Source organism: Puma concolor, chromosome C1, assembly GCF_028749965.1.
Source record: "Puma concolor isolate L17-30 chromosome C1, mPumCon1.1.hap2, whole genome shotgun sequence".
Taxonomy (NCBI): Eukaryota; Metazoa; Chordata; class Mammalia; order Carnivora; family Felidae; genus Puma; species Puma concolor.
The window spans coordinates 204,963,216-204,990,290 of NC_141674.1; the positions used below are offsets into that span (position 1 = coordinate 204,963,216).

Below are 27,075 nucleotides of genomic sequence, written 5' to 3' on the forward strand. Positions count from 1 at the left end.
TAGATGTGACCTCCCAGCCCCCTCAGGCCCTGCAGGCTGTATGGGAGTGTGTGTGAAAGGAGCTGGGTTTTAGCAGTCCTGACCTACGACCTGCTTTGACTCAGCCTCTTTCCCATTCCTGTCCCTGCCTCCAGCCCAGACCTTCCATTATCAGCATGGGGTTGGAGGGAACAGCAGATGCTTACTCTGGGCCTGGGGTCAACTCCCTGAGGAGGGAGCTGGGAGAGAGATGGGCTATGGGGCCAGAGACTGGGTCCCTTCCCTGCCCTCCCCCCAGTCCTGACCCTTCTGTTCCAAGTGGTTGGCAGAGGCCATGGCAGCTCCATCATAAATATGATAATTTAATTATTTTCTCAGCAAAACACCGTGAAATCCAATAAGTCTGTGTCAGGCCCTGGCCCCCGGGACCCCCCTCCTAGGCCCAGTGGGGGTGGGGAGAGGCACTGGAAGGGGAAAGGGTCAGTGTTTGAAGCAGGGGGTGGCCAGTGTAGCTGAGATCCTTGTAACATGCCCCCTCCCACCAGGTTGCCCTAGTCACTGCTGCGTGTGTGCTCAGGCAGAGGTGGGGGTCTAGGAAGGAGCTGTGATGCCCTCCACTCCCCTCCAGCCCTTGTCCGCCCCAGGAGGGACTCTGCACCCAGTCTGCCTCTGAGGGCACAGCTCAGGGCCCAGGATGTGGGAGCCCCCTTCTCCACCACCTCTAGGTCTTCGTTGGCCCTGTAGGAGTAGGAGGGTGCTGGCCCCCAAAGGGTTTGAGAAGGGAGAAGGGAGGGAGCTGGGGTGGGAAGTGGGGGTGAGCGGGGGAAGGGATGCGGGGGAGGGGTGCGCTCCTGCCATTAGTGCTTTTTTAGGTTTCCATAAAAAGATGATTCTGTAAAATCCACGAGGGGGAGCAAGCTGGGGGCTGGGGAGGGGGGCAGGTCCCTGGCACCGAGCTGGATGGGGCGATGGGAGGAGAGCTGGGGCCCGACCGGGACCGAGCTTGGACGGAAATTTGGATGGGCTTCAGGAGCCAGCGAGGGGGAGAGGCCGAGCCAAGAACACAGACTGGGGGGAGGTTGGCCGGAGTGGGGTGGGGGCAGGGCCCTCATCTCCCTCCTGTCCCTTTGGCGGGGCTGACCAGGGCCCCAGTCCCACCCCCATCTCCATCCCCTCCCCCTGGCGCTGAGCAGCCATTATCGGGGGAGCAGATTGCAGCCCCCTCCCCCTCTCCGGGAAGCAGGCACAGCTGGGGCCCCGCCACATCTGCCGCATCAGCACGGAGCACAGCTGGGTGTGCCCAGAGCTGCGCTCCCCAAAACACAAAGGGGAGGGCGGGGGCCAAGGAGAGCCCAGACCCCTGAGACAGACACACTGACACTTCTGCCAACAGACACACACTCCTCGAGGCGAAGCTACACCCACCACCACACACGCTCCCTCCTGTGCAGACAGGAGAACTGACAAACACGCAATTACTCTGCCCCGCCTGCCACCCCCGCTCCCCTCCCCCCGCCCCTTCTTCCTCCTCCCCTTCCTTCCCTCCAGGCTCCCCCTTCCGCCGCCTCGGCCACCTCGGCTCCTCTGGAGGGAGCAGGGGCCTCACCCTGCCTGAGCACACCTTTCTGGGAGGCACGGAGAACCGGAGGGCAGGAGGTGGTAAGGGGCCGCCCGGTCTGAGCAGGAGCCTGGGCAAGCCACGGCCCACCCTCCGGGCCCATACTCCTTCCTACAAAGAAGTGCCCCTTGAGACATTAGTTCTTGCCCCCCTGGGCGTGACGGGGCTGGCGCTCCATCCCGGGGCGGGTGGGCTGAGCACCCTTGACTGTTGCTCCCCGTGGCAGAGTTCCACTGGTCACCTCAAGGAGGCGCTGCGTTGCCCTGGGTTCTCCAGCCAGGAGCTCAGAGGCTCCCAGGGCCGGCACCTGCCATTCCCACCCAATCTACCCTGCTCACCCCTGCTTAGCTCTGCCACCCTTGGTACTCGCGGGGTATGGGGCCTCGCCAATAGTGGCAGAGTACCCATGCCCAGAAGAGATGATCAGGAACTCCTTCTTTCCTCTCTGCCAGGCAGCAGGTATCTCCCGGCCCCTGATTTAATCTTGCCCCCTTCACAGCCCTTGTTTCTCCTGCTCATCTCCTTGGCCCTGATGTCCTGCCCTCAGCCCTTTCCTTCGTACCCCTCACCCCACGGCCCCCCTCACCCCCCGTCCTGCGTCGCGCCCCCGCCCCTGCCCCTCAGAGCTTTAATCCCTCCTGCTGCTGTGCCGCCTTATCTGCTCCCAGCAGCTTTCGCTGCTGCAAAGCCCTCTCCCCCTCCTTCTCTGGATCTTCTCCCCCTCCTTCCCTGGCTCCCTCTTCTCTCTGACCAGCACCCCCACTCCCAGCCGGTCTGTCTCTCAGGCCTCCATGACGGCTCCTGGTTGACCCCAAATTTGCCCTCCAGTGCCCCTTGCCCTCTCTCCAGCCTCAGTTCAGAGGTTGCCTGATGCCCACCCACTCCCACACTGGTCTCTTCCTACCCCGCCCCGCCCCCTCAGGCCCCGCAGACTTGGTCAGTTTCTGACTAGCCAAGATTTTTCATCTTTCTTCTTCCCTACTCTCCCTTTCCTGGTCCTCTCTTCAGTTCCTCCGGTTGCCTGCCCCTCGATCTTGGACCTGGTGTCCTTCGGCCCCGGTGATCCATTGCCTTGGCTTGGCCATCCTCAAAAGGGGATTGGGGGGGGGGGTGTTGGTGTCAGCCACAGGAGAGGGATCAGGCTGGGTTGGCCCTAGGACAGGGAAGGGGGTGCAGAATGCTGGCGGGCAGTGGGGGCAGGGCCTGGCGGTGGGACGCTAACCCTCTTCAGTCGCCTCAGATCACGTCCGGGCCTCCCCACCCCCCTTCACTGGAACTCTCATTAACCGCTTCTCCTGCCTCGTCCGCGGCATAAATAACCCAGATAAATCAGCCGCCGTCCGCCCCCCGCCCCTCGGCCCCCGCACAGCCCGTTTGTCACCGCTGCTCGCTCACCAGCCAGGCCTGGCCCAGTCCCGGCCTCCACCCCCCCATCCTTGTCCCTTCCCGCCCACGTCTGTCCCACACTAGCTCATCCCTTGGTCCGCACCAGAGCCAGGCCTGGGACAGGTGTCTGGGCTTGGAAGGATGGCAAGGCGTCCACTGGGAGGAGGGGGAGGCTGGGGACTCTCTCTAGGAGAGAGTTTGGGGGTCATGTCATTTATGTGTGGGCCACCCAGGAAGGGAGTCTGAGGCTGACACAAAGGTGAGAAGGGGCAGATGCAACTCAACATGGGGCGGGGGGGCGTCCCTCTGCTGGGAAAAGAGGTGAAGCCCCAAAAGCCTGGGTATAGGAAGGACCTTGGAGGATCCCTTAGGAGCCCCCAAGCTGGATCATGAGAGGTGTCTGGATCTGCCTTTGAGGCATTTTGCCCAAATAAAACCTGCACCTTCTCAGGTGCTCTGTAAGAACCCTCTGCCCTCCCTGTCATCTCCCTCACCCTCTGTCCCCCATTCCCATGCCCTGCCTTATCTGGCTGTACAGATGCCACTCTAATCTCTGCCTCTCAGTCTACCCACTGCCATCAGGAAACCTAGTTCACCCTCTGGGGGATGGAGATGGGTGGAGATTGGACTAGGAACAAATCTGGGAAATGGGGACAACTGGAGAGCAGAGGAAATCTGGCTCTGAAGCCCCCTTAGCCCTGTGCCCCACACCTACTCGGGAACCAGGTCCCCGACAGACCCTCTCCCTCTGCTCACACCCAGCTCAGGTCCTGGCCAACCACACTTTGGCCCTGATGCTCACTGCAGGGGGCAGGTGGTCCCTGGGGAGTGGGTGGGGGAAGTCAGGAGGGGATGGGGGAGCTTGGGCGCAGGGCTGGGGGTGGGGGTGGGGAAGAAGCTGGGCCAGGCCCCAGGGACCAGCTGGGCAATGAGCCGGGGAAGCAGCCGGGAGGCTAAATGAGGGAGATTATCACCCAACTGCAGCCGGGCAGAGAGGGAGGCAAGCAGGGAAGCGGGGAGAGGGACGTGGGGGGGGGGGGGGGGGAAGGACGGGGGGGGGAGCCCAGAGGGGAAGGGGTGTAGGGGGGCAGGAGAGACAGAAGAGACTGGAGGGGAGGCACAGGATGGGCTGCAGGGATATGGAAGGGGGACTCTCGCCAAGCGTAACCAGATTCCTAGGGGTCTGGGAGACGGGGTGATGGGGACCCGGGGACAATTGGAGACAGCTGGCTGTGGGGCACTGGCGGGGAGTGAATGCAGTTCTACTTCCCCGTGGCCTGAACTCTCCTCTCCACCCACCCCCCAACTCTGTGCCCTCCAGAGGAGTGTGATTTGGGCTGATGACGGAGGCCAGTATGTTAAAAGAGTATGACCCCATGATCTCAGTGGATGGCAGGGCAATTTAGGCATTGAGTACAGGGTAGCAGCGAGTGCTGGGGAGAGCTTGGGGAGTAGCTCCCTGATTTCTTGGCAGAGCCCCAGACTGAAGTAACCTTAAAAAAGCAATTAAATCACCTTAAAAAAAAAACCAGTAAAGAAAAATCAATACTAGGAGAAAGGGGAAGAGAGGCTGGGGGAGGAGGAGGTGGGGTGGAAGCACTAGAGGGGTCTAGGAGTCTAGCCGGGAGGGCAGAGCATGGCAGGGGGCTGCCTGGGTAGGGGGTAGAGAAAGGGAGACTGACTGTGGTCACTTGGAGACTCGGAGTGCTAACTCGGCAGCTGCTTCCAGTGCCATCCCCACTTTCCCCTCTGGGAGGCCGCCAGACGCAGCCCTGACCCCAGGGGTCTCATCTTCCCAGCTTGGGGGAGCTGGCTTGTGGGGAAGCCCAGCCGCAGTCCCCCACCCCACCCCCAGGAAGCTACTTTGATGAGAGGCTGGGGACAACACCGCAGGGTGCCAAGCGGGGCCAGGGCAGGGGGCTGGTGGGCTCTGTGCTGGGGTGACGGTGACTGATGGGGCCTGATTTGGTCTCACAGCCAGGGTGGCCCCCGTGGTTCCCTACCCCCACCCCCGGGGTAGCCGCCCGTGGGCCCCTCCTCCGGGCCAGGCGGGGGCTGCGACTGGCAGGGCAGGCCTGACGCAGGGGAGGGGTGGCCTCTGGGCAGCGGGTGGACCTCGGGCTCTAATCCCCAGCAGCTGCCGTTTCCCTCAGATCGATTCCCTTCTCACTTTTTTTTCAGCTGCTGGTTCCGCGGCTCGGATCGATGGAGCCGCCTCCCCCGCCCCTCTGAGCTTCCTCTCCCTGCTGCTCATTAGTGCCCCGATTAATCAGCCCCCCCTTTCCTCTGGGGGACAAGTGCTTCCTCCCCCATGAGGGCTCACATTCTCACGCGGGCCCCCCAGAACACAAGCTGCTCCCTGTGACCACCCTAGCCTGGGAGCACCAAGGCATTTCCTCCTGGGCTGCCCACTGGGGCCCCACCTCTGCCTGCCATACCAACCCACATGCCTGTTCCCCTCGGCAAGACAGCAGCCTCACCAGGGCGCCCCTGCCCTATTCTGCCGGCCACCCCCTGCTTCCGCTTCTGAGATAGTACTCCCCATCCAAGCCCGCACATTTCTCCTCCCTCCCAAATCCCCATTTGGGCTCTTCCTCTCCCTCCATTCCATACCCTCTCCCCCACCCATCACACCTCCTCCCTGCTCCTTGGCCCGTTCACCCAACACCCTCCCCCACCCACCAGACAGGTGTGGCAAGGGATTTGGGAAGCGTTTGGGGAAGAAAAATGTGGCCACAGATGTTCAAGTCAGCCAGGGTGCCCTCTGTCCCAGACACAGGAATGACTGAGTTTGGGGGCGGGGGAGGGGGCGGCCAGCATCCCAGGAGGGAGTGGGGGGGAAGGGGCAGGGAAGGTGGATGTTGAGCTCAGGAGCAAAGGTCCAGGCCAGTCACGAATCTTGGTGGAGTCACCTTTGTCCCCTTGTCTGCCTTGCCTGCCCTCCTCTGCCCTCCCCTCCCTCATTCAAACAAGTGGCTCTCCCAAGGAGTTTCTGGAAGCCGCTGTGACTGGGGTAGTTGGAGGCAGGTGGTGGCCAGGAGGCAGGTGGTGGCCAGGTGCTGGGGTCAGGAGTCACGAGTCAAGAGTCAGGGAGGTGGGGGGGGGGGGTGAAGTCGGCTGAGCCTGGGTGTGGTCCCCCAAAAGTGGCAGAATGAGCTGAGGACTCTGGGTGCAGATCTCTTCCCTGGGTGGCCTGGGAGTGGGGCCATCTGGGGACCCTGTGAGTGCCTAGGGTGTGACAAGAGTTTGGGGGGGGCAGCCCGACGAGGTTGTTGAAGGCGGGGGCCGGGGATCCCAGTCCTGGGCTGGGGGCTGCCCCCGCCCCTGGCCTGGCTCCTGCCGCCAGTGCCGCCGGTGAAGCGCTGTTGACATGTCCTGAATTATTAAGCACGGGGTGGGCTCCGGAGCACATGCTGAGCGGAGCGGCTGGGGCTGCGCGGCGTGGCGGAGCAGCGCTCACTCCCTCGCTCGCTCGCTCGCAGGGACACACGCAGGGGCTGACAGCTGTGCTGGTGCTGATAAGGGAAGCCACAAGGAGACGATCGAGGAGAGAGACAAGCAGCAGCAGAGGCAGCAGCAGCAGAGGCAGCACGAGGGCTGCGGAGCTGCTGGGAGTGGGAGTGACTCCCCCACCTCGGGCCCCCACCCTGTCCCTGTCCTCCTCCCGCTTGCCCTGAGTTGAGGAGAGCGGCCGCTGCCACCACCGCCACTCCGGAGGGCACCGGGGGGCTGCCGGCCAGGGAGGGACAGGGGCAGGGAGGCTCTGGCCAGTCCCAGCAGCCGGGGACAGATGCCGATCGAGATTGTGTGCAAAATCAAATTTGCAGAGGAGGATGCGAAACCCAAGGAGAAGGAGGCAGGGGATGAGCAAAGCCTCCTGGGGGCTGCACGCGGGGCAGCAGCCCCCCGGGACCTGGCCACCTTTGCGAGCACCAGCACTCTGCACGGGCTGGGCCGGGCCTGTGGCCCAGGCCCCCATGGACTGCGCAGAACCCTGTGGGCACTGGCCCTACTCACCTCGCTGGCTGCCTTCCTGTACCAGGCGGCTGGCCTGGCCCGGGGCTACCTGACCCGGCCTCACCTGGTGGCAATGGACCCTGCTGCCCCAGCCCCGGTGGCTGGCTTCCCGGCCGTCACCCTCTGCAACATCAACCGCTTCCGGCACTCGGCGCTCAGCGACGCCGACATCTTCCACCTGGCCAATCTGACGGGGCTGCCCCCCAAAGACCGGGACGGGCACCGAGCCGCCGGCCTGCGCTACCCGGAGCCCGACATGGTAGACATCCTCAACCGCACTGGCCACCAGCTTGCCGACATGCTCAAGAGCTGCAACTTCAGTGGGCACCACTGTTCCGCCAGCAACTTCTCTGTGGTGAGTCCTGCCAGCTGGCCCGCCGGGCCTGGGGTGGCCGGAGGCCGGTGGGGGGGTGGGGGGGGGGGAGGGGGCACGCAGGGGCATCCTCAACAGGGCTCTACAGGGCTTCCCTTCCTTCCGCCACCAGAGGCTGGCCTCGTGTCTCCCCCAAGCCTGGTGTTTCCCTCTCGCTCCCCAGCCGCGGAGCAGGGGACGCTCCTAGGGGCTCACCCTGGCGCTGCTGCGGCCGCTCCTCTTCTCGGCTCTGCTGCTGCTGCAGGGCCCAGGTCTGGGCCCGGGGGGCCCGGAGTGGGCCCCGGGTCCCCGAAGCCGGGCAGCTTGCAGGGAAGGAAGGGATGCACCGTGCCAAGGCCGGGCCGACTGACCCCCACTCATCTCTTGTTCCCTTTTTCCTCTGGATTCTTCTCCCCACTGAATGAGGGTGTTGGGGACGGGTGTCTGGGGGGCTCCAGCAAGAGAGGGACTCAGGGCTGCCTCCTGGGGAGCTGGCCCGACCGGCAGGCTGGATAGAGACGATCTTGATCTTCGTGTACACTGGGTGCCAGTGTCTCTTCTCTGTCTCTGTGTCTCTCATACACACCCCCTTTCACAGACTCCCTCACACATCCCTCTTTCATGCTGCCCCTCCAGCCTCTCTCCCTTTCCCTCCCTCCGTTTCCTGGTTCTTGCTGTTCCCTTGCCCGGCTCTGGCTCTTACACTGAGAATCACTCATTCACTCTTATGTGCATGGCTCACCCTCACTGCAACCCAGCAACACACACACACACACACACACACACACACACACACACACACCCCTACCGCTCAGGGACAGTTTTCTGCGCTCCCTCTCTCATACTCAGTGTCCCTGTCACCACACTCACATGCACACCTGCACACCCACACACCGAGAGCTACCCATCTCTATGCCCAGATCCCAGCTCTTACTTAGCTGCTGAGGATGAGGACAGGGTCACACTGTGGATGCCATCCCCTTTGTGATGCCCCCCGCCCATCTATCTTGATCCCTGCGCCCCATGCGGGGACTGCTGGTGCCATCTCTCACATGTGTGTGGACACAGACACAAACACACACTCTCTCATTGAGATCTGGAGTGTCAGCTTGGGCTGCCCTCCCATGCACACCTCCCACAGTCAGGTGTGAGCTCAGGGGGCGTGTCTTGCGTGCTGTCTGTCTGTCAGTCAGTGCTCCATTCACCCACACTCACAGGGTATCTATTATCCCTGGTGCTAGAGATCCCCGGTGCACGGTTGACTCCCAGCATTGTGTACATGTGTGTTTGCACCCTTGTTACCACTGCCCAGTGCATATGCAAATACGTGGCGTCAACATGGTGCCCACTCCAGCCAGCCTCCAGTGGCCTGCCCCAGGGATGGGGAGGGCGCTTTCCTTCCTCCGGCCCAGGTTCCCATTCGCTCACTCACTGCCTCAGTACAGCAGGAAACGTGCCCCTAGTAGGCTCCTCTCACCGCTACCCATGCCTGCAGCCTCTGGGTCCTCCTGCCACTGGGTGTGGGGGCAGTTGTGTAGCAATGGAGGAAGGGGCAGGAAGGAGGGGTCGTCCTGGGTGGGGGGCACTGGGCTTTTGTGTGGCCACACACCCCTCTTCTAGGAAAAATCACTGCTCCCAAATCCGGGACTGCCAGAGTCCTCAAGAAGGAGGTGAGGGGTAGAGAGTGTGCATGTGGACTTTTGGGTCCATGGAGCCCCTCTGTCTGACATCCTCACCCCTCAGAGTTGGGGGGAGGGAGACACAGCCCAGTCCCAGCAGGTGTTGTTGGGGCAGAAATCAATGGGAGCTTTGTGTCCCTGCGCAGGGATTGGGGGGGGGGGTGGGTAGAAAGGAAAGGGGAAGTGTGTTGAAACCTCAGTGGGAAGGAGGGTGGCGGGGAGGGAGAGATGGGGAAGGGGGGAGTAAGGTGAGGGAAGCAGGGTTTCCTGCCTCTCTCTAGGAAAAGGAGGTGCCCGGAGGATCTGGGAACAGGGAGTCTCTGGGAATCCTGAGGATGGCTAAAGGGGAGGATGGGTGTCCAGCGGGCCCTTTCATACCCTGGGGCTGCAGACAAGAGGGCGACAGAAGTTTGTGGGTCTCAGCTTTGGGGCTGCGGCAGGCCCAAGAAGGGCAGAAGGGCAAAGCAAGCACTGGAGGACAGGAATTCCCCTTTAGAGCCTGCGTTCCCTGTCTCCCACCCAGTCTAGACCCCATATCCTTCTGCCCATCCCCCGTCTGCTGAGCATAACTCTCCCTTGGACCTGGCCTTCGAGGGCTGAGTCTGCTGCAGATTCACCAGGGTCTGGGAGTGTGGGCTGGGATGGCGGTTCATGCCGCACGGCCGTGGGGAAGATGAGGGTGTACCGCAGGGTGAGATCAGAGAAGGGGCAGGAGATGAACACAAGGGGTCTTTCGGGAGGACACGAGGTCCACAACAGACCCTGCGGTAAGAACACAGAGCTCCTGGTGGGATCGATGGTGGGGAGACGGGTACAGGGATCCGCTGGCAGGGGACCTGCCAGGGTGTGAGTGGTGAGATGGTCAGTGACAAAGACAGGCTTTGGGGAAGGGGCTGGGACGTGTGTTCTGTGGCTTGCTTTCCCTGTTTCCTCCTTCCCACTCCCCACTCTGCTGTGACCTTTCCTCCAGAATCCAAGTTAATAAATGTCACATTTTCCAGCCTATTTTTACTCTGGGTAATGTGCCCTCCCCCAGTCCCCTAAGCTGCTGCTTTTGCTTCTGTTACCACTGCAGTCGCTTTCACCCCCACGCTCCCTAATACCCCCTCACCGACTCCCAGTCACTCGCCCAATCAACAGGAGCTCTGAGTGCCTACTGTGTACCTGCTCGGTGGTGCGGTGGTGCGGGGGGAGAACAAAGAAGGGAAGCCCCAGTCCCCAGTCCCTGTCCTCAGGCAGCCTACACTCTCCTAGTGGAGCAGAGACAGGGACACTCAGAAGCTTAACCAACCATGCAAGAGTTAACCAGCCATGCAGGGTTGATCCTGAGCTGCCAGGATCAATTGCCAAAAGAGGTCCATGGGTAGTAGGAACCCAGACAGAGAGGCCGCTCTGGGCGGAAGAAGGCTGGGAAGATTCAAGGGGTGAGGCAGGCCTGGGAGGTTTGGAGAGGAGGGGAGAGAGAGGAGAGAGGAAAGAGCTCCTGGGCGGTGGGGGACACTCACCGCTCCGCCCATGCTTCCTTCCACCTAGCTTACCCCGTCCCTTCTCCTCTTCCCTTCCCCCTCCTTACTCAGTCTCGTACCCCCCCACCCACTCCCACCTCGCCTCCTGCTCTCACCACCTATATGTTCTCTCCCTTCCTCCGATTCCCACCACCATCTGCTCCCCCCACCCTGGTGCTCCGAACCCCATCCATACTTTCCCCATTGCGGCTTGCTCTCAGCCTGCCCACTTACTCGAAGGCAGAAATCACTCTCTCTCCCTGGGCTTCATCTCTTTAGCTGTAAAATGCAAGGGTGGCTCTAAAATTCAGCTTCTCCTCTCAGCTGGGGAGTGTATGGCGGAGCAGTCAAGTGTGTGGTTTCTGGAGCCGGACCGTCTGGATCTGAACCTCGGCTCTCCCCTCTAAGCTGTGTGGCCTTGGAGAAGTCAAAAAGCTTCCGTGAGCTTTCATTTCTACATCCAGTAAATGCAATATTAGAACCTAAACAAGGTGGGCAGTTGAGAGGATTAAAAAGATGGCCGAGAAGAACTCAGCACACTGCCTGGCGTGCACATAGTGTGTCCTCTGGAAGAGTCCACAATTGCAAGTGCCACTGCCCCAACTTCCTGCTCTCTTACCTGTCGATTCCCAGCACCACCCGCGGTTGCCGACCCACATGCAGGCATCTTTGCTATTTGCCGTCTCCTGTCTTTCCCCCCTAGGCTTGATCCTCAGGCCCAGCCCCTCCCCTCCCCTGTTACAGCATTCCCGTGTTACCCACCCCTTCCAAATATTCACGCATGTGTGCGTGCGTGCATGCGTGTGCACAGACTCTCTCCAGATCGGTGCTCTCCCACAGAACATCTCTGGGATGATAGAAATGTATCCGTGCTGTCCAACATGGGAGTCACCAGCCACACTGGCCATTGAGCATCTGACATGTGATTCGCGTGACAGAGAAAATGAATTGTTCGATTCAGATAGCCGCACGCGGGTAGTGGCAACCGTAGTGGACAGCACAGTTCTCAGTGGACCCAGGAACTAGGTTCAGACTGCAGGACTGGGCAGGGCTAGGAATTCCAGCTGGGGCCAGAGGATATGGGTGGTAGGTGTCAGCTCTGGCGTCTATGATCTGGGCTGAGGTCCCAGGTTGAGCTGAGGATAGGGCCTGGGTCTGGAGACACTGAGGTGTCTGTTGATACCACATGAGCCAATGCACCTTTCTTCCCAGGTGCAGGGCATGACCTCAGTCTTTTCTCTTCCATTCTATTGTCTGGAAAATCGAGGCGTGGGGGAGGTGGAAAATTCTGGAGGAGGCAGGGGTAGGATGCAGCCCCTCTCTGTGGGTCGTCAGGGGTCCAGCCACTCCCTGGAGGGGCAGGTGACCAGGGACGTGTGGGCACTTCACTGTCCCCATTCCCTCTTGGCTCTCAGACCTCCCTCCCCCTCCCAACCCTCCTTCCTCACTCGCTGGTGACTGCCGTGACTATTAATCACTCGCCCTGTTCTCTTCCTCTCTACTAATCAGGCACAATTAGACAAGGCCTCTTCCAGCTGGGCAGTCCCCCTCCCTGCCCTCCTCCCTCCTCTCCCAGCCCCACCCCGGCTGCCAGCCAGGACAGCTCAGAGGCAGGGGGGCAGCATGCATGCGGCCCTCTAGCCCTCCCTGGCTCCCCCATGCCAGATCCTGGCAATCCCCTGCCTTCGATCCCAGCTTCCTCCGAAGCTCACGGCTTCCTCCTAAGCCCGTTGCCTTCCCTGGTGTGGTAAGGGCGGTGCTGATCAGCTCTGCCCTGCCTCCTCGGTTGTGGGAAGGCTACCCCATGAGCGTGACAACTCCATACCTTGGCTGCTGGCTCCTGAGGGCCTGAGGGTTGCCCCCTGCCCCGACTCAGGAACGGACGGGCTTCCCTCTGAGGTTGGCGCAGGCCTCTTACCTACCAGACAAGCTTACCTTTTACCCTCACCCTCTGTCCAGCCCCTCTGCCCCGTCCTCTCTTAAGGCATGAATCTTGAGAACATTTAGTTCAACATCTAGTTCAGGGTTGTCCTGCCTTCAGGAGCCAGGCAGGTCAGGTAGGGGAGGGCACACCTTAGGGAAGGGTGGGGTCTGAGCAGAAGGGAAGATCACTTATGCCCGAGGGGAGCCGCTGTCCCTCAGCCCCAGCTAACTCACGACCGACCGGGTCGGGGATGCCCAGTGTTTGGGGGTGGGGGCAGGGTCTTCCAATCTGTCCAGGGAAGCCCAAGTCTTGATGATTTGAATAAAAATTTTCCTGACTTTAAGAAATATTTTGAGGGCTACCTACAAGTCACAGCTTGCAGAACCTAGTGTTTGCTCTCCCCACCGCCTGCCCCAGAGCTGGCTGCTGTCCCTCAGGCCCTCCTGGTGGCAGTGCCCTCAGTCTGGCTGCTCCCCATTGGCCAGCAAGTGGAATTGGTGGTGGGGGATTCAAGTGGTGTGGCCAAACACCCAAGGGCGGGGGCTGTTATTGTTGCAGAGGACTGGTCTTCCAGGGCAGCGGGGAGGGCCAGGAGGGACCTGCCCCACCCAGCCCCACTCAGCAGCCCTGTGGCCTCTTCATTAATCAGGAATCAGCCCCGAGCTGGGCTCATTATCAGCTCAGCTTCTTGTGGCACTGCCGGAAGATGCTGATTAGCATTTGAAGAAATGGCCCCAGTATCCCCCTCCTGTCCTCCCTCTGTCTCCCCCACCCATGCTCTTTGCAGGATTCCCACCCTTGCCCTTTGGATTCCAGGGAGGAATCTTCTCCCTCTTGTGGCTGGCGGCAGGGCTGCCCCTGCCAGTCCCAGGCTGGGGGGCAGAAAGGAACAGGAATGGGTGGCAGGGAGGCAGGGGCATCCCAGGGAGCACTAGGAGGGCTGAGTTTCAGCGCTGCTCAGGTTGAGGCCCCTGAGTCAGCGGGTTCCACTGGGCGGGAGTGAGTGCAGTGTGGAGACAGGGTGGTCAAGGAGAGATGGACAGTCACCCTGGAGAGGGGAGGAGGGCAGCCTCAGGCTGGTGGGTTATCAGCGTTGCCCTGTCCTTCCATGCTCTCTCGGCAATGCCACCTCTGTCTCGTGGCGGGAGGGGGGCGGGGTGGACAGCCAGAACCATGGTCAGGAGACCTCAGGGTTAGGGTCTTGGAGCCATCCAGATGAATCCAGATGAATGGGGGTGGGAAGGCAGGAGGAGGACGGAGACAACGAGGGTGGAGAGGAGAAGGTTCAGAGTGCTGTGTGTTTCCAGAAAGGGGTTGGTGGGGGGAGTGTTTGCACTTCTTCCCCTGGCTCCCAAGCTGGGGACCCGCAGCGTTGGAAATCCAACCCCGGGCCCCCTCTAACGTTCACCATGCCCTTGGGACACCCGTTTGGGGTTGGAGGGGGAGCAGTTCCAGAGAGACAGGCATGGGCTGCAGCAGCCGAGGCGGCAGCGAGAGAGTTCAGAGAGGAGCCACGGGATGATTAAGGGGAAATGGAGGACTGATTTAGGAGGAAAGATTAAAGGAGCTAAATCCGTGGCGCTTGGCTCAGCGGTGACTAAGCGTGGACAGGATAATAGCTTACAAATGTGTGAAAGGTGTAAATACCAAATGGGGGGAGGGGAGGCGGCTCGGCAGGCCAGGGGAGCGGGGACAGGGACTGGTCAGGCCCCACGGGGGGGGGGGGGGGGGAACTGGGGACTCCTGGGAGACTGCCCGGTAGGGCTGGCCCCTCTCCAGTGGGGGTGCAGGGGAGGGAAACGGGGTTGGGGCTCCCCAGGTTCCAAGCGGGTTGTCGGGGCGCAGCTTCGCGGGCCCGGTGCTGACCTCCACGTGCCACTCCCTCAACACAGAGGACCTGAGGTTCAAATCCCATCGGAGTCCGTCTGCGCCCCTCGGCCCCAGGCCTTTCCCGCCGCTCCCGGGCCCTCCAGCTGCCCCCAGAGAACTGTTCCGCCGGGCCCCCGCCTTGCCGTCCGGGCTTGCGCCCCCTCGGCCCTCCCCGGCCGCGGCGGGCGGCGGGCGGCGGGAGGCGGTGTCTCCCTCCGCGGTGGAAGCCTCTGGCTTCTGCTGTGTGCGGAGGTCACTTTGCCGAGGAGCCGGGAGCCGGGGGAATGCAAATGAGGCAAACCCAGGGAGGAGAGCCGAGGCGCCCGGAGGAGACGGGAGGGAGGGCGCTCGGGCGCGGTGATGGATGCTTGCCCCGCGGGAGGGAGGAGGGGGTGGCGGGGAGCGCGCGGCGGCGGGTGCGGCCCTCGGGGTGCGGGTGGGCCCGGCCCGGATGCCCGGGTGCGTGTGCTGGGGTGGGGGGCGCACACCCACACGCCCACCGCCACCTGCTCAGTCTTGGCCCGGGAACTCCCGCCCGGCCGTGGGTGTGTGCCGCACTGTGTCAACAAAACTCTCTAACGAATAACTTTGCATCCAGGGGCGGCAATGTCAGGCAAGGGCTTCGTTACAAATTAAAAATATTCTCGCCTGGAAAACTGCCTTTCCAGGGTTTAAGGCCTAAGTGATAGCTACCTGGGAGCAGGTTTACGGGTTTACCTGCGTGCTGGACACCCTGCGCGCTCTCTCCCGTGGAAACGCGGCGCACTCCTGGAGTCACCGCATTCTTCTACAGCCCCAAGCTCTCCTGGCTCCCAGAGCGACCTCGGCCTGGAGGCAGGCGGCCTTGACCGCCCCCTACTTCTCTTCCACCGCAGCTCACACATTTACATTTGAACAAACACTGCTCCCATTTCCTTCCGGACCTGGGAGCGGGAGCGCTTCGACCTTGGGGAGGAAGTTGCTCCGAAAAGCACCTGGCTGGCTGTGGGGGTGTGGTAGGAGAGGAGGCCAGGCCTGCTTGGGGCGGGGAGGCATTCTTCTCTTCGGTCTGGACCGTGTGGCGGGAACCCAAGCCCTTCCGGTGCGGGTGAGTGAGCTTGCTCCGGGAAGCTCTACCCTCTAACCCCAATCCCCCTGCCGGAGGACTTGTGGGATTCCCGTCACAGCAATAGTCCCAGGCAGTAATGATCTGCCTATACCTGTGATTGTTCTATTTTGTTCCCGGCTGCTGTGCACCTGCCTCATAGTGTAGGTGGCTCGATAAACACGTTTTGAATGAATGAATCCCTTTGCAGCCAGACAGCAAACGCCTTCAGGGCAGAGACTGTCTGTTTTGTTCTCTGAACCATCCCCAGCACCAAGCCCAGTGCCTGACACAGTGCACAGCCTCAAAGAATAGTGACGGGTACATAAATGCTGTTTTAACACCTGCCATTTCTTGAGCACCTACTATTTGCCAGTGCTGTGACAGGTGTGTATCATCACACAGTGGATATGAGCACAGGCTTGGGCATCGGACTGCCTGGTACCCTGCTATGCCATGATATGCGACCCTGGCAGGTTCCCTACCCTCTTTGGGCTTCTAGTATTTTGTCTCTACAATGGGGATAAGAGACCTCTAGTGCAGGGTTTTTGTGGGAATTAAGGAGTGAATTTATATAAAGTGCCCAGGGCCATGCCTGACACAGAGTAAGCACTAAATAAATGTTAGATGTTGCTATGATTTATGCATATCATCTCTTACCTCATAACACAGATCCGAGAGGTTCAATGACTGAATCCGAATCCCACAGACAATATAGGCAGGCCTCAGATGTGAACCAGGCTGGGCTGCAGGCCTGTTCATTCGGTGCTGCTTCTCATCCGGTAGGAGAGCCGTATCCCTGTGCCGGGGCGGGTGGTTCACTCTGACAGAGCCCCATCCCCTAAGAAATACAGTCTCTCCCAAATTGCTGGGAGAGCCTTTACCAAGGTGCACGGTGCCCTGAGAATGGGACCGGTGGGAATCCAAGATCAAAATGCTACACCAATGTCAAGTATACTTCAATGAGGAAGAAAGAAAGAAAGAAAGAAAGAAAGAAAGAAAGAAAGAAAGAAAGAAAGAAAGAAAGAAAGAAAGAAAGAAAGAAAGAGAAACAGCTGCACCATTTGGCAAGAAGTTCCATTCACAAATCTATACCCCATACCATACCCCTTCCCTTATCTTTCTTGAACACCCTACCACACCCCACTCTGAATTTATCTCTAATCCTCATAACTAACTTTAGGAGAAGTTACCACTTCCCTTTCACAGATGCGCAATCCTAGGCTCAGAGAGATTAAATCATGCATCCTTACCCAAGGTTACTTGTCAACGGTTGGTGGCATAGCCAGGATTTGAACCCTGTTCTGTAGGATTCCAAAACACGTGCCCCTTTCCCCATATTATGAAGCTATGATATGTGTATCCATTTCCAGCACCCCCTCCAGTGGTCGATCTCTGCCCCAGGTTTTATTGGTCTCTATGACACTCTTGTTACTAATATTGAGGACTCATGTATATTATTTCACTCTGCAGATGCCTCTTTCATACACTTACAACCGCCCTATGAAATAAGTCAGGCAAGAATTTCTATTTCCACTTGGCCGATGAGGAAACTGAGGTCCAGAGAAGTCAATAAATCACTTTACTTACTAGCCAAGGTTACACAAGGCTGTCAGTGGTAGAGCTGAAGCTGACACCAGGGTCTGCTGACTCCTCAGGGGGGGGTTAGAGGAGAGTGTTGGGGCCAGTGGAGGAGAGGGACTGGACTCTGAATTTGCCCCGTCTTCCTATGTGCCCTTGGAGATGTACCTTGCCACCCCTCTGTTGTGGCCTTTGCACGATGATGCCCTCTTCCTTTCCCATCGAGGAGGATAGAGAGGCAGGAGCCTTTGAACTTGGACACTTGGACCACCCCTGAGTGTTGTTTCAAGAGCTGTTCAGCCTGGGGTGTTACTCACAGTCCAGAATGGATGAAGATGCACCCCCTTCCACTGGCCACCCCCATGGACTCCAGGGCACCACAGGGTTAAAGGGAATTCATTCCAGAGGCCTGAGTGAGAGGCCCAGGCCTGGACCACGTCAGGGGAGGGCTGACGGAATGTGGGGCAGGAGGAAGCTCTTATGGAAAAGTTGGGGGGGAGGCGCCAGGGCCTTAGCAGAGGCAGGGTGCCCAGAAGGCAGTGGAGATAAAAGCCTAGGCTGCAGATTAGCTCTGGGATTAGCCCAGCCTTGGCTGCTTGGCTTCTTATCTCCTGGAGGCCCCTGGCCCTCTCCCCCACAGCTCTGAGCCCTGGCCCCGCTAATTGCCTATTAACCCCGTGGGCTCCGTGACTGCAGGGAGGATGAGGGGTGGGGAGGGCTGGGGGTGCATGCAAGCCAGCCAAGGAGAGCTTTCCTGGGGGAAATGGCAGCTGTGGGTACATGGAACCCAAGAGGCTGTGAGGAGCCACTGCTCAGAGTAGGGAGCTCAGAGAGGACAGATCCCTCCCAACCTCTGATGTTGTCCGGGACAGACCTGGAGGAGGGGGCAGGGAGAAGGAGAGGGGGGCATGCCCGGGGAAGGGTTCCTGGCTTGGCAGCAGCAGTCTCAGGCCCAGGGAAGAGTCTAGTAGGAAGATAAGAGATGGGGACTGGACACCTCGGCTAGGATAAACAGGCTGCAGATGCAGAGGGCAAAGGAAAGGACAGGACAGGGCGCAGCCAGGCCAATGGGAGAGGAAGACAGAGGCCAGGGGGATGGGCTGGCTGACAGAGGGCAAGGGACTGAGAAACAGAGGCCAGATGGATAATTTATCAGATGCCGAGGACAGGCAGGCCAGGAGAATAGAGAAGGGCCGTGAGACACAGAGATCAGAGGGACAGAGACTAGGGAGTCAGACTCAGGCCAGGGTCCAGGCCAAGAAAGGGTGGGCTGGGCTGAGAGGGACAGGCAGAGGGCTGGCCAAAAGGAAAAGAAAGGTAATGGAAGGGTCCAAGGGTCCACACGCAGCACAGACAGATTCCCATCTAGAAGCTTATTCAGCCTGGGGCCAGAGGGATTCTGGGAGGCCATGTGCTCAGCCTAGGGTCAGGAGGGCAGACCCAGGAGCTAAGGCAGAAAGCGAGGCGGGCTGGGGGGGCGGTTGGGGGGGTGGGGGTGTGCAGACCAAAGGCAGAGGTAGGGGTCTGAGATGGGAGGGGTCTGAGATGGGAGATACAGAGGTAGGGGTCTGAGCCTCTAAGGCTGAGGGCTGGTAGTGGGTCATTTGGAGACAGACCCTCGGCCCACTCCGGCACATCCTAGCCTAGCACCTGCCCCTTTCCGCTGCGGGGCCCTGGACTCTCCTGTATGCATTCCCTCCTTCTGGGCCAGTCCATGGGGAAGAAAGCAGTGACCAGCCTGGGGGACCTTGAGGCAGAGCGGCCGTGCCGTCTCCATGGAAGAGGCTGTGGGCTGTGCCGCCACCAGGGTTCTGCCACTTAGGAGCTGGCAGTTCCACCCGCCGCTGCCTGCCTGGCCCGGGGACCGTCTCCGGGGCAACGCTCTGCTCTGCCCAGCGGTCGGGCCTGACCTGGGCTGTGCAAGTGGCCCGGCCCTGCCAGTCTGGCCTGTCCCTTCCCTGCAGAGTATATCCATCAGACCCGGAGCACGTCCACCCACCGCCACCCCCACTCTGCACAACCCCCTCAAGGGCAGGGGTGCCAGGTAACCACCCCCCCTCCAAAGCCATTGTAGTCAAAGTCTTCCTGGTTACCCCTGCCCCGCACGGGGGCCGGGCTCAGTGTCATGCAGAATGGTCTGTGTGTACTTACTGGAGGTATTGAAAGGGAGGCTGCCCAAGGCCCGCCCAGGGTCAGGAGCCTACCAGAGTCATTTAGTCACCGGATACGCACCCGCCAGGTGTTTTATAAGGGCTAATTCTGCTTTGGCACTGGGCTCAGTTCCATTTGGATCTCTTGTCATTTACTGGCTGTGTGCCTTTAGTCAACTCACTTTCCCTCCCTGGGCTTCCTCACCATTAAATGGGGGCAACGATACTCTCCTCGTGTGGTTTTCCGGAAGGCAAAGGAGAGCCCTTCTCAAAGGAGAAAATAAATCAAAAGCACCATAGTGCAAGACCTTTGGTAGGGTTCACCTGGCACTCCTTCCCTCCACCTCACACCTTCTACGAGTTGTACTGGGGTCTACGCATGCCGAAATGGGCTCTGAGCCTCTCAGCTGCAGGGAGTCCACAGTCCTTCGGGTTGGGTCAGGCTGAGCTGTGGAGAGGCCATGACGGTTCCTGGTAATCAGGGGGAGCCACCGGGGCGGTGCTGCACAACGGGGGTGGAGGGTAGCTCACTAAACCTAAACGGGTCCCCCATACAGTCCACGCCTTGTTTAGCCTCTCAGCTGGAGCATACACTCAAACCAGCTGCATCAGCAAGAGCTGATTCCAGCATCTTCTTGGCCCGAAGTAGGAAGAGGGTGGCTGCCTTGAGATTTGAGTCAAATACTTATGTATTCTCCCCATCTACCCTTCCCACACCCCTGGGGACCCAGGAATCTTGCATCAAGCCCCTCTCCGGGTTCCCCTCCTTCCAGTAACACGTTGTCAGAGCACAGACCTAAAGTGGAGCTGTCCTATGGGACTCTCACCCGTTCATCTTGGGCCTTTCTACTTGAAGTACGGTCCACGTGCCAGCGGTTGTTAGAAATGCAGAATCTCCGTCTTGTCCCCCTCCCCTTGCCAACACACACGACTGAACCAGAAACTGCATTTTAACAAGGTCCCCAGGTGCTTTGTGTACAATACAGTTTGAGAAGCACTGATCTTGGAGACCTTGGTAAATCAACCCATCTCTCTGAGCCTCAATTTCCCCACCTGATAGAGGGGGATGTGAGGATTCCATTGGAAAGAGCACGTTAAGCATTTAGTCAGTGCCTGGGCACAGCGAATGCTCTGGGACTGTCAGCCATGCCTACTCCTGCCCCACAGATAGACATGCAGCATGGAGTGGGCAGGGCTGATACAGACAGGGTCAAGGACTGGAACCAGAAATTGGTCAGGGGGAGAAGCAGGAGGGAGGGACAATGAACTGAGGGGCAGCAGATCTGGAGAACAAAGAATGAGGAAGGTGTGGGGCGCCTGGGTGGCTCAGCCTCTTGATTTCAGCTCAGGTCATGATTTCATGGTTCGTGAGTTCGAGCCCCACGTTGGGCTCTGCACTTACAGTGCAGAGACTGCTTGGGATTTTCTGTCTCCCTCTGTCTCTGCCCCTGCTCATGCCCCACCCTTCACTCACTCAAAATAAATAAACGTTAAAAAAATGAAAGGCTTAGAAACAGGTAATCCCTGACCCCTTACCCCAAAAGAGAGGGTTAGCTTTCCAAAAAAAAAAAAAAAAAAAAGCGAGGAAGATGTGTGGAAGTGGAATGGAAGGGAAGGAGGAAGTGGTGGGGGAGGGGACAGACGGGTGTTAAATCACTCACCTCTCTCATTTCTCACCTGTCTCATTTCAGCTGGTGGGACTGAGAGGGAGCTGGGGCTTGGGTTGGCAGGTGGCAGCTGTGGGTTGTGGGAACAGCTCAAGTCTTGCATCCAGATGAATTCCGCCTCTCCTACCGACTAGTTGACTGGTTGTGTGGCCTTGAGCAAGTCACATCACCTCTCTGAGCTGCAGTTTCCTGGTCTATAAAAGCCAAGTAATTTAAATCTATCCATATCAGAGTTGCTGAGTGCATGAAATGGGGGTGGGGGGTGGGGGTGGATGTAGCCATGATTTGTAAATTGCAAGGTGCTTGTTAGACACGTGTTTGTTTGAGGATCCGCAGGCAGGATATTTGGGTGACAGAAGACTTAACCCTGCTCCCCAGACAACGGTGCCCCAGGCCCCCAGTTCTTAGAAATCATCCTTCCTGCTGCCCACAACCCAGCCCCTCTCCCTTCTACACCCTTTCTCTGAAGCTAGGCATTTAGGATATCTTTTCCCCAACACCGCCCAAGCCTTTTCTCCCAGCTTTTACCAGCTGGAAATGTTTCCAAGGAGAGGGGAGAGGGAGCACGAGAGTGATTGAGGGCACTGACCCCTTGCCCCCAGGGAAGGTGCTGCCTGTGATGGGTTTGACCCGGGGGCTCGTCTCTGTGGGGTGAGCCTGGCAGCCGGGCACCTGCCTCGGCCTCTCTCTTGACCCCCGCTCCCCAGCTGCTGCGCAACGACCCCATCGCAGCTCCTGGACGGCGGGGCTTCGGCATCCATCTCCGGGACGCCAGCGCCATCTGGCGTCCATTCTGGGGAACCCTCTGTAGTGGAAAAGAGCTTCGTTCGGTGCGGCAGTAACTGCTTATAAGCTTTCCTCCTGCCGGCCGCTGGGCCAGTGCTGGGGACATCAAACCCACTGCTCCTGTGCAGCATAAACCTCAGTGGGGGAGATGTTGACACTGAACAAGGAGACAACCAGATAAACAAGATAATCTCAGGTCTTGGTATACACTGAGCAAACTGATGAACACCTGCGGAGGATCACCCTAAGTGTGTGTGTGGTATATGTGCGTGTGTCTGAAGAGGAGACACTTGGGGCGCCTGGGTGGCTCAGTCGGTTAAGCGTCCGACCTGGGCTCAGGTCATGCTCTCACAGTTCGTGGGTTCGAGCCCCGCGTCCGGCTCCGTGCTGAAAGCTCAGAGCCTGGAGCCTGTTTCAGATTCTATGTCTCCCTCTCTCTCCCTGCCCCTCCCCTGTTCACGCTCTGTCTCTGTCTCAAAAGTAAATAAACATTAAAAAAAAAAAATGAAGAGGGGAGCACTTAAGCTGAGACTTAAAAGACAGCTAACCATGCCAAAGGTGGGGGGAGGCGGCATTCCAGGAGGGAGAAATAAATGAACAAAGACCAGAGGAAGGAAAGGTGCTCCATAGGTTTGAATTTGTCACTGAGATCTGGGGGTAGAGTGGCAGGAGAGGTCATGACACATGGCGATTTTTCAGGCTAGGGAAGGAGTTTGGCTTTATCCTCTGGGAAATGTTGGGCTCCAAGCCAGCAAGGGACTCAATTGGATCCCTGTACTTTACAATGGGCACTCTGGCTGCTGTGTGGGTGGGGGGTGGGGGGTGCCAGGAGCGAGAGGCAAGGATGGCTGAAGGCAGACCAGTGAGGAGCCCGGAGCGAGGTGGGAGATGCTGGTGAAAGAGGGGACACAAGATGGAATGAAAGTGTTTGGATTCCAAATAGATTTCAGGAGTAGAGTTGCCCAGCTCAGATTCTGGATTGAATGTAGGAGTGAAGGAGAGGGAAAAAGTCAGAGATTCTGACTTGAGAAATGGGGTAGATGGTGGGGCCCTTAAATCAGAGGAACGGGGGGCGCCTGGGTGGCGCAGTCGGTTAAGTGTCCGACTTCAGCCAGGTCACGATCTCGCGGTCCGTGAGTTCGAGCCCCGCGTCAGGCTCTGGGCTGATGGCTCAGAGCCTGGAGCCTGTTTCTGATTCTGTGTCTCCCTCTCTCTCTGCCCCTCCCCCGTTCATGCTCTGTCTCTCTCTGTCCCAAAAATAAATAAACGTTGAAAAAATTAAAAAAAAAAATCAGAGGAACGGAGCACAGAAGATCGCAAGAGTTCTGCTATTGATGCGCTAAGCTGGAGATGTCTTTTAATCAGCTAAGAGAGGATGTCAGTGGAAAATATAGAGCTTAGGGAAGAGGCTGGGCTGTAGAGTGGTTGCTGTTGGACAGCGATGTCCAGGCAGGTGGGCCCTCTCACAGGACAGGGGGCCTTGAGCTGCAGGAATTGTCCTAGCTTCACCTCCTCTCTTCCTCTCTCTCACCCCCCTGCCCCAGGTGTATACTCGCTATGGGAAGTGTTATACCTTTAACGCGGATCCACAGAGTTCACTGCCCAGTCGGGCTGGGGGCATGGGCAGTGGCCTGGAGATCATGTTGGACATCCAGCAGGAGGAATACCTGCCCATCTGGAGAGAGACAAGTATGCAGGGAAAGGGACAGGGACCGATTTGGGGGCTCCAGCCTGGGCCCTCTGCCTGGGAGGGGTTTCCAAAGGTCCGCATCTCCACTGTGCAGATGAGACATCGTTTGAGGCCGGCATCCGAGTGCAGATCCATAGCCAAGAGGAGCCACCCTACATCCACCAGTTGGGCTTTGGCGTGTCCCCAGGCTTCCAAACCTTCGTGTCCTGCCAGGAACAGCGGGTGAGCACCTCCAGCTGGGCCCTGGATTGGACACTGGGCAGGGTCTTTGGGCCCAGAGGGGATGCTGACCAGACCTACCCTCCAGAAGCTCACAGGCCACCAGGCCACCCATGGACTTTGCTGAGGTTGTGGGCAATGGAGGGCCAGGTGGGCCTTTTGGGCATGACCCCATTATGCACCCCCTCTGCAGCTGACCTATCTGCCCCAGCCCTGGGGCAACTGCCGGGCAGAGAGCGGGCTCAGGGAGCCTGAGCTTCAGGGCTACTCAGCCTACAGCGTGTCTGCCTGCCGGCTGCGCTGTGAAAAGGAGGCCGTGCTTCAGCGCTGCCACTGCCGGATGGTGCACATGCCAGGTGGGCACCCTCCCCTCCCGTGCCACCCTCCGTGCCACCCTGCCAGGCTCCAGAACCTCCAGGGGCAGAACACTGCTCATGTGCACGAGCAAGTGCATGTGTACAACAACATGTGTGCGTGTCTACACTCACGTGAGTGTATGCGTATGTGTTTGGGACTTTATAAATGTTTTCACGTATGCATATGGCAATGCACGCATGCATGTTTGTGGGCCTGTTGATGCGCACTTCTGCATACGTGGGCTTACGTACATTGGGCTTGTGTATTTGAGGCGGTTGTGTGCATGTGCTGGTACACACGCGTACAGATGTGTGTGCATGCGTGCATGCAGGCAATGTGCATTCATTTGATGCACATATGCATGTGTACATTTTCAGGCGTACATGCACGAGCATGTATATGCTCGTGCATGTACAGGGATGTGCAAACATGTACGTCTGTGCGCGTGCATGTGTGTGCCTGCATTTGGGAGCGTGGTGGGGGAGAGGGGGTGGAACCATAGACTCCAGGAATAATCTTCTCTCCTTTCAGGCAATGAGACCATCTGCCCGCCAAATATCTACATCGAGTGTGCCGACCACACACTGGGTCCGTGCTGCCTTCTCCCCTCCCCTGCCTCTCCATCGCCTCCCTCTTCACCCCCCCCCCCCCCCCGGTCTGCTGTTCTCCTCATTGCCTTGGCCCCCTTCCTCCTATTCTCTCCCTGGACACTCCCTCCAGGGTTGAGCCTTATCCCATACCTCCAGGGGGTCTGAGGACTTTGCAGGTGTGGACACTTGGGTAAGTGGAGATAGCAGGGTAGGGGTTGCAGAAAAACCAGGACTGGGAGTGAAGGGTTGGGCTTCTGTTGTGGCTCCACCAATGAGCTCACCCTCTCTGGGGAAGCGAAATGACTTCTCTCTTGGTCTGAGGAAAGATGCGCTGCTATCAGTGTGGGTAAGGCAAACCCCATCTGGCCATAGGTCTCACTTGGGCTGCGATTCACTCATTCTTTCATCCATCCATCCATCCATTCATTCCTCTGCAGATGGTGGCAGCCTGGGCTGGTGCTGGAGGTGAGAGTGGGAATGAGAGGCCGCCCTCATGGAGCAGGGCTGTGGGCAGGCAGCCTTGGTCCTTGGATAGGGGAAACACAGGGGTGCTACAAGGCCCCAGGGATGGGCGTGCAGCTCCACCTGGGAAGGCAGGACCATCCTTGAAGGAGGTGATAGATTGATTAGCTGAGATTTGAAGGGTGTGGAAGAGTCAGCCTGGTGAAAAGGGGGGGACATGTTCTACGCAGTGGGAACAGTTCAGTGCTAAACATCTGTAGCCGGAAAGAGAGTTGGGAGGGGAATCACGGAAAGGTCAGTGTGGCCCGAGGGCAGAGAACACAGGAGGTGGGGGGGGGGGCAAGACTGGAAGAGGCTCTGGGAAGCCAACAATGGCTCAAGGCAAGGCAAGAATGCCATCTGATGTTATCAAGGTGACTGATTAGCTGTGGAGAAGGGATGGTGGAAGTTAAGACCAGAAGCAGAGCAACCAGTCAGGTGAACACTGCAGTAATCCAGATGATGGGGCCCCCAGGGAGGAAGAGACATGACAGGAAGTGGAACTGAGACCTTCTCTGTCCCAACGCATTCCAACTGCGTCGGCCAAAGGGGCAGTGGGAGAGTGTTTAATGAAGGGGCAGATGTGTGAGCAGGGACTTTAGTTGTCCAGAATTTTGGGGTGTACTGTTAGGCAATGGGGAGCCACTGAAAGTTCTAGAGAGGTATTGGGATGATAAGGAGTGAATGCCATTTGCTGCTTTACAGGGTAAAGGAAGGGAGCGCCTCTGGGGCCCAGGCAGAGATGTGTGGCTGTCCCAGAGGACGGGAACTCCAGCCACAAGAGGGAGAAGCAGTCTCAGCCAACCAATGGCCTGGTGGTGAGGAAGCTGGGGAAAGAAATATCCTGGCATCTCTCCCCTCCTTGCTCTCTGACCCTGCTGGGGTCTCCCACTGGCCAAACCCAACCCAAAGCCAGAAGACAAGGGAGTCTAGGTAATGCATTTGGCAGAGAGACCTGCCTCCTGGACGCAGAGAAAAGTGGAGGAGAGTGGAGAGTGGATCTGAAGGGGGGAACAAAGAAAATCCAGCATATGAAACATAGCATCTGTCCTTCTGCCCATCTGTCCACCCATCCACCCACTCATCCATCTGCATATGTGAAAACATGCATATAATCCCATTCATCCGGCATCCTCTCCAAGCCCCGTGTGTGTCTGAGATTTCGTGTGAATGGCTCTGACGGATGGGCTGTGTCCTCTGTCTGCACCATGAGGACTCCTCAGCCCCAAAGGGCTAGGACACAGAAAGATAAGCCTGTAGGAGGGTGCTGGGGGGTTCTGCCCTCACCCACTTTCTTAGGTGGTCTGAAGCTGGTCCAGGAAGGAAACCCCAGCCAGTCCCCCTTAGGCAGTGCCAGGGTGGCCAGTAGAGGCCCTCAGTGAGGACCTGCCTGCCTCAGGACAGCCCCTATGCCTTCTCCCTGCAGCCAGTGGGCCTCTGGGCCACCTGCCCCCCCCCCACCCCCGCCACTGCAGTTGGTACCTCTGTGTTGCAGACTCCTTGGGTGGGGGCACCGAGGGCCCGTGTTTCTGCCCTACTCCCTGCAACCTGACCCGCTACGGGAAAGAAATCTCCATGGTCAGGATCCCCAACAGGGGCTCAGCCCGGTACCTGGCAAGGAAGTACAACCGCAACGAAACCTACATACGGTATGTGTGTGTGTGCGTGTGTGCGTGTGTGTGTGTGTGTGTGTGTCTTTAGTAGAGGCCACCTGCAACAGGCGTGGTCCGTGATGGAGACTGGGAGTGGGCGGTATCTTTCTTACTAATGAGTCTTCTGCCAGGAATGCCTTTCACGATCCCTTTCTTCTAATTAATCCCTACCCATCCCCCAAGTCACATCCTGTGTCCCCACCTCCATGGATGCCCTTCTTGATCCAAACGCCTTTCTTCTGAGCCCCCACAGCACTCTGTACCTCTCTCGGTCATTGCACTTAATGGTTGTTTTACAGCCCTCTGCTTGTGTCTCCCCAACCCCCCCCCGCCCCTCCCCCCAGCAACCTGGGCGCCATTAATTGCACATGGAGAGAATGCTGTGCCAAGGGAGAGGGACAAGGTGGCCTTCAGGAGAGGCCTCATTGAGTCTTGGGTCTGGTCCCCTGCAGTCAATCTACAAAGGCTG

General features: G+C 58.8%; 1 protein-coding gene and 1 long non-coding RNA gene across 6 annotated transcripts in view; one reads left to right on the forward strand and one right to left on the reverse strand.

Annotated features, from left to right (window-relative positions):
- The first annotated feature begins 1,542 nt into the window (after window positions 1-1,542).
- Window positions 1,543-27,075, forward strand: part of ASIC4 (acid sensing ion channel subunit family member 4) — a 28,170-nt gene continuing 2,637 nt past the window's right edge. Inside the window, exons 1-8 of one of the 5 annotated variants that reach the window (XM_086719726.1) lie at window positions 5,872-5,987; window positions 6,466-7,355; window positions 23,142-23,286; window positions 23,382-23,509; window positions 23,700-23,862; window positions 24,395-24,451; window positions 24,826-24,918; window positions 26,450-26,603. In XM_086719726.1, the coding sequence (XP_086575852.1) occupies window positions 6,774-7,355; window positions 23,142-23,286; window positions 23,382-23,509; window positions 23,700-23,862; window positions 24,395-24,451; window positions 24,826-24,918; window positions 26,450-26,603 (1,322 nt within the window). In that variant the 5' untranslated portion in view covers window positions 5,872-5,987; window positions 6,466-6,773. Of the gene's footprint in view, window positions 1,639-5,871; window positions 5,988-6,112; window positions 7,356-23,141; window positions 23,287-23,381; window positions 23,510-23,699; window positions 23,977-24,394; window positions 24,452-24,825; window positions 24,919-26,449; window positions 26,604-27,075 lie in introns of those variants that run through there. The other 4 variants (XM_086719725.1, XM_086719723.1, XM_086719724.1 and 1 more) reach the window with 4 other exon arrangements.
- LOC147578688 (uncharacterized) lies at window positions 7,419-15,269 on the reverse strand. The gene is made up of 3 exons (XR_015255575.1): window positions 15,047-15,269; window positions 10,771-11,018; window positions 7,419-7,675 (listed from the first exon to the last, which is right to left on the reverse strand). It is a non-coding gene; the product is annotated as an uncharacterized LOC147578688 (long non-coding RNA).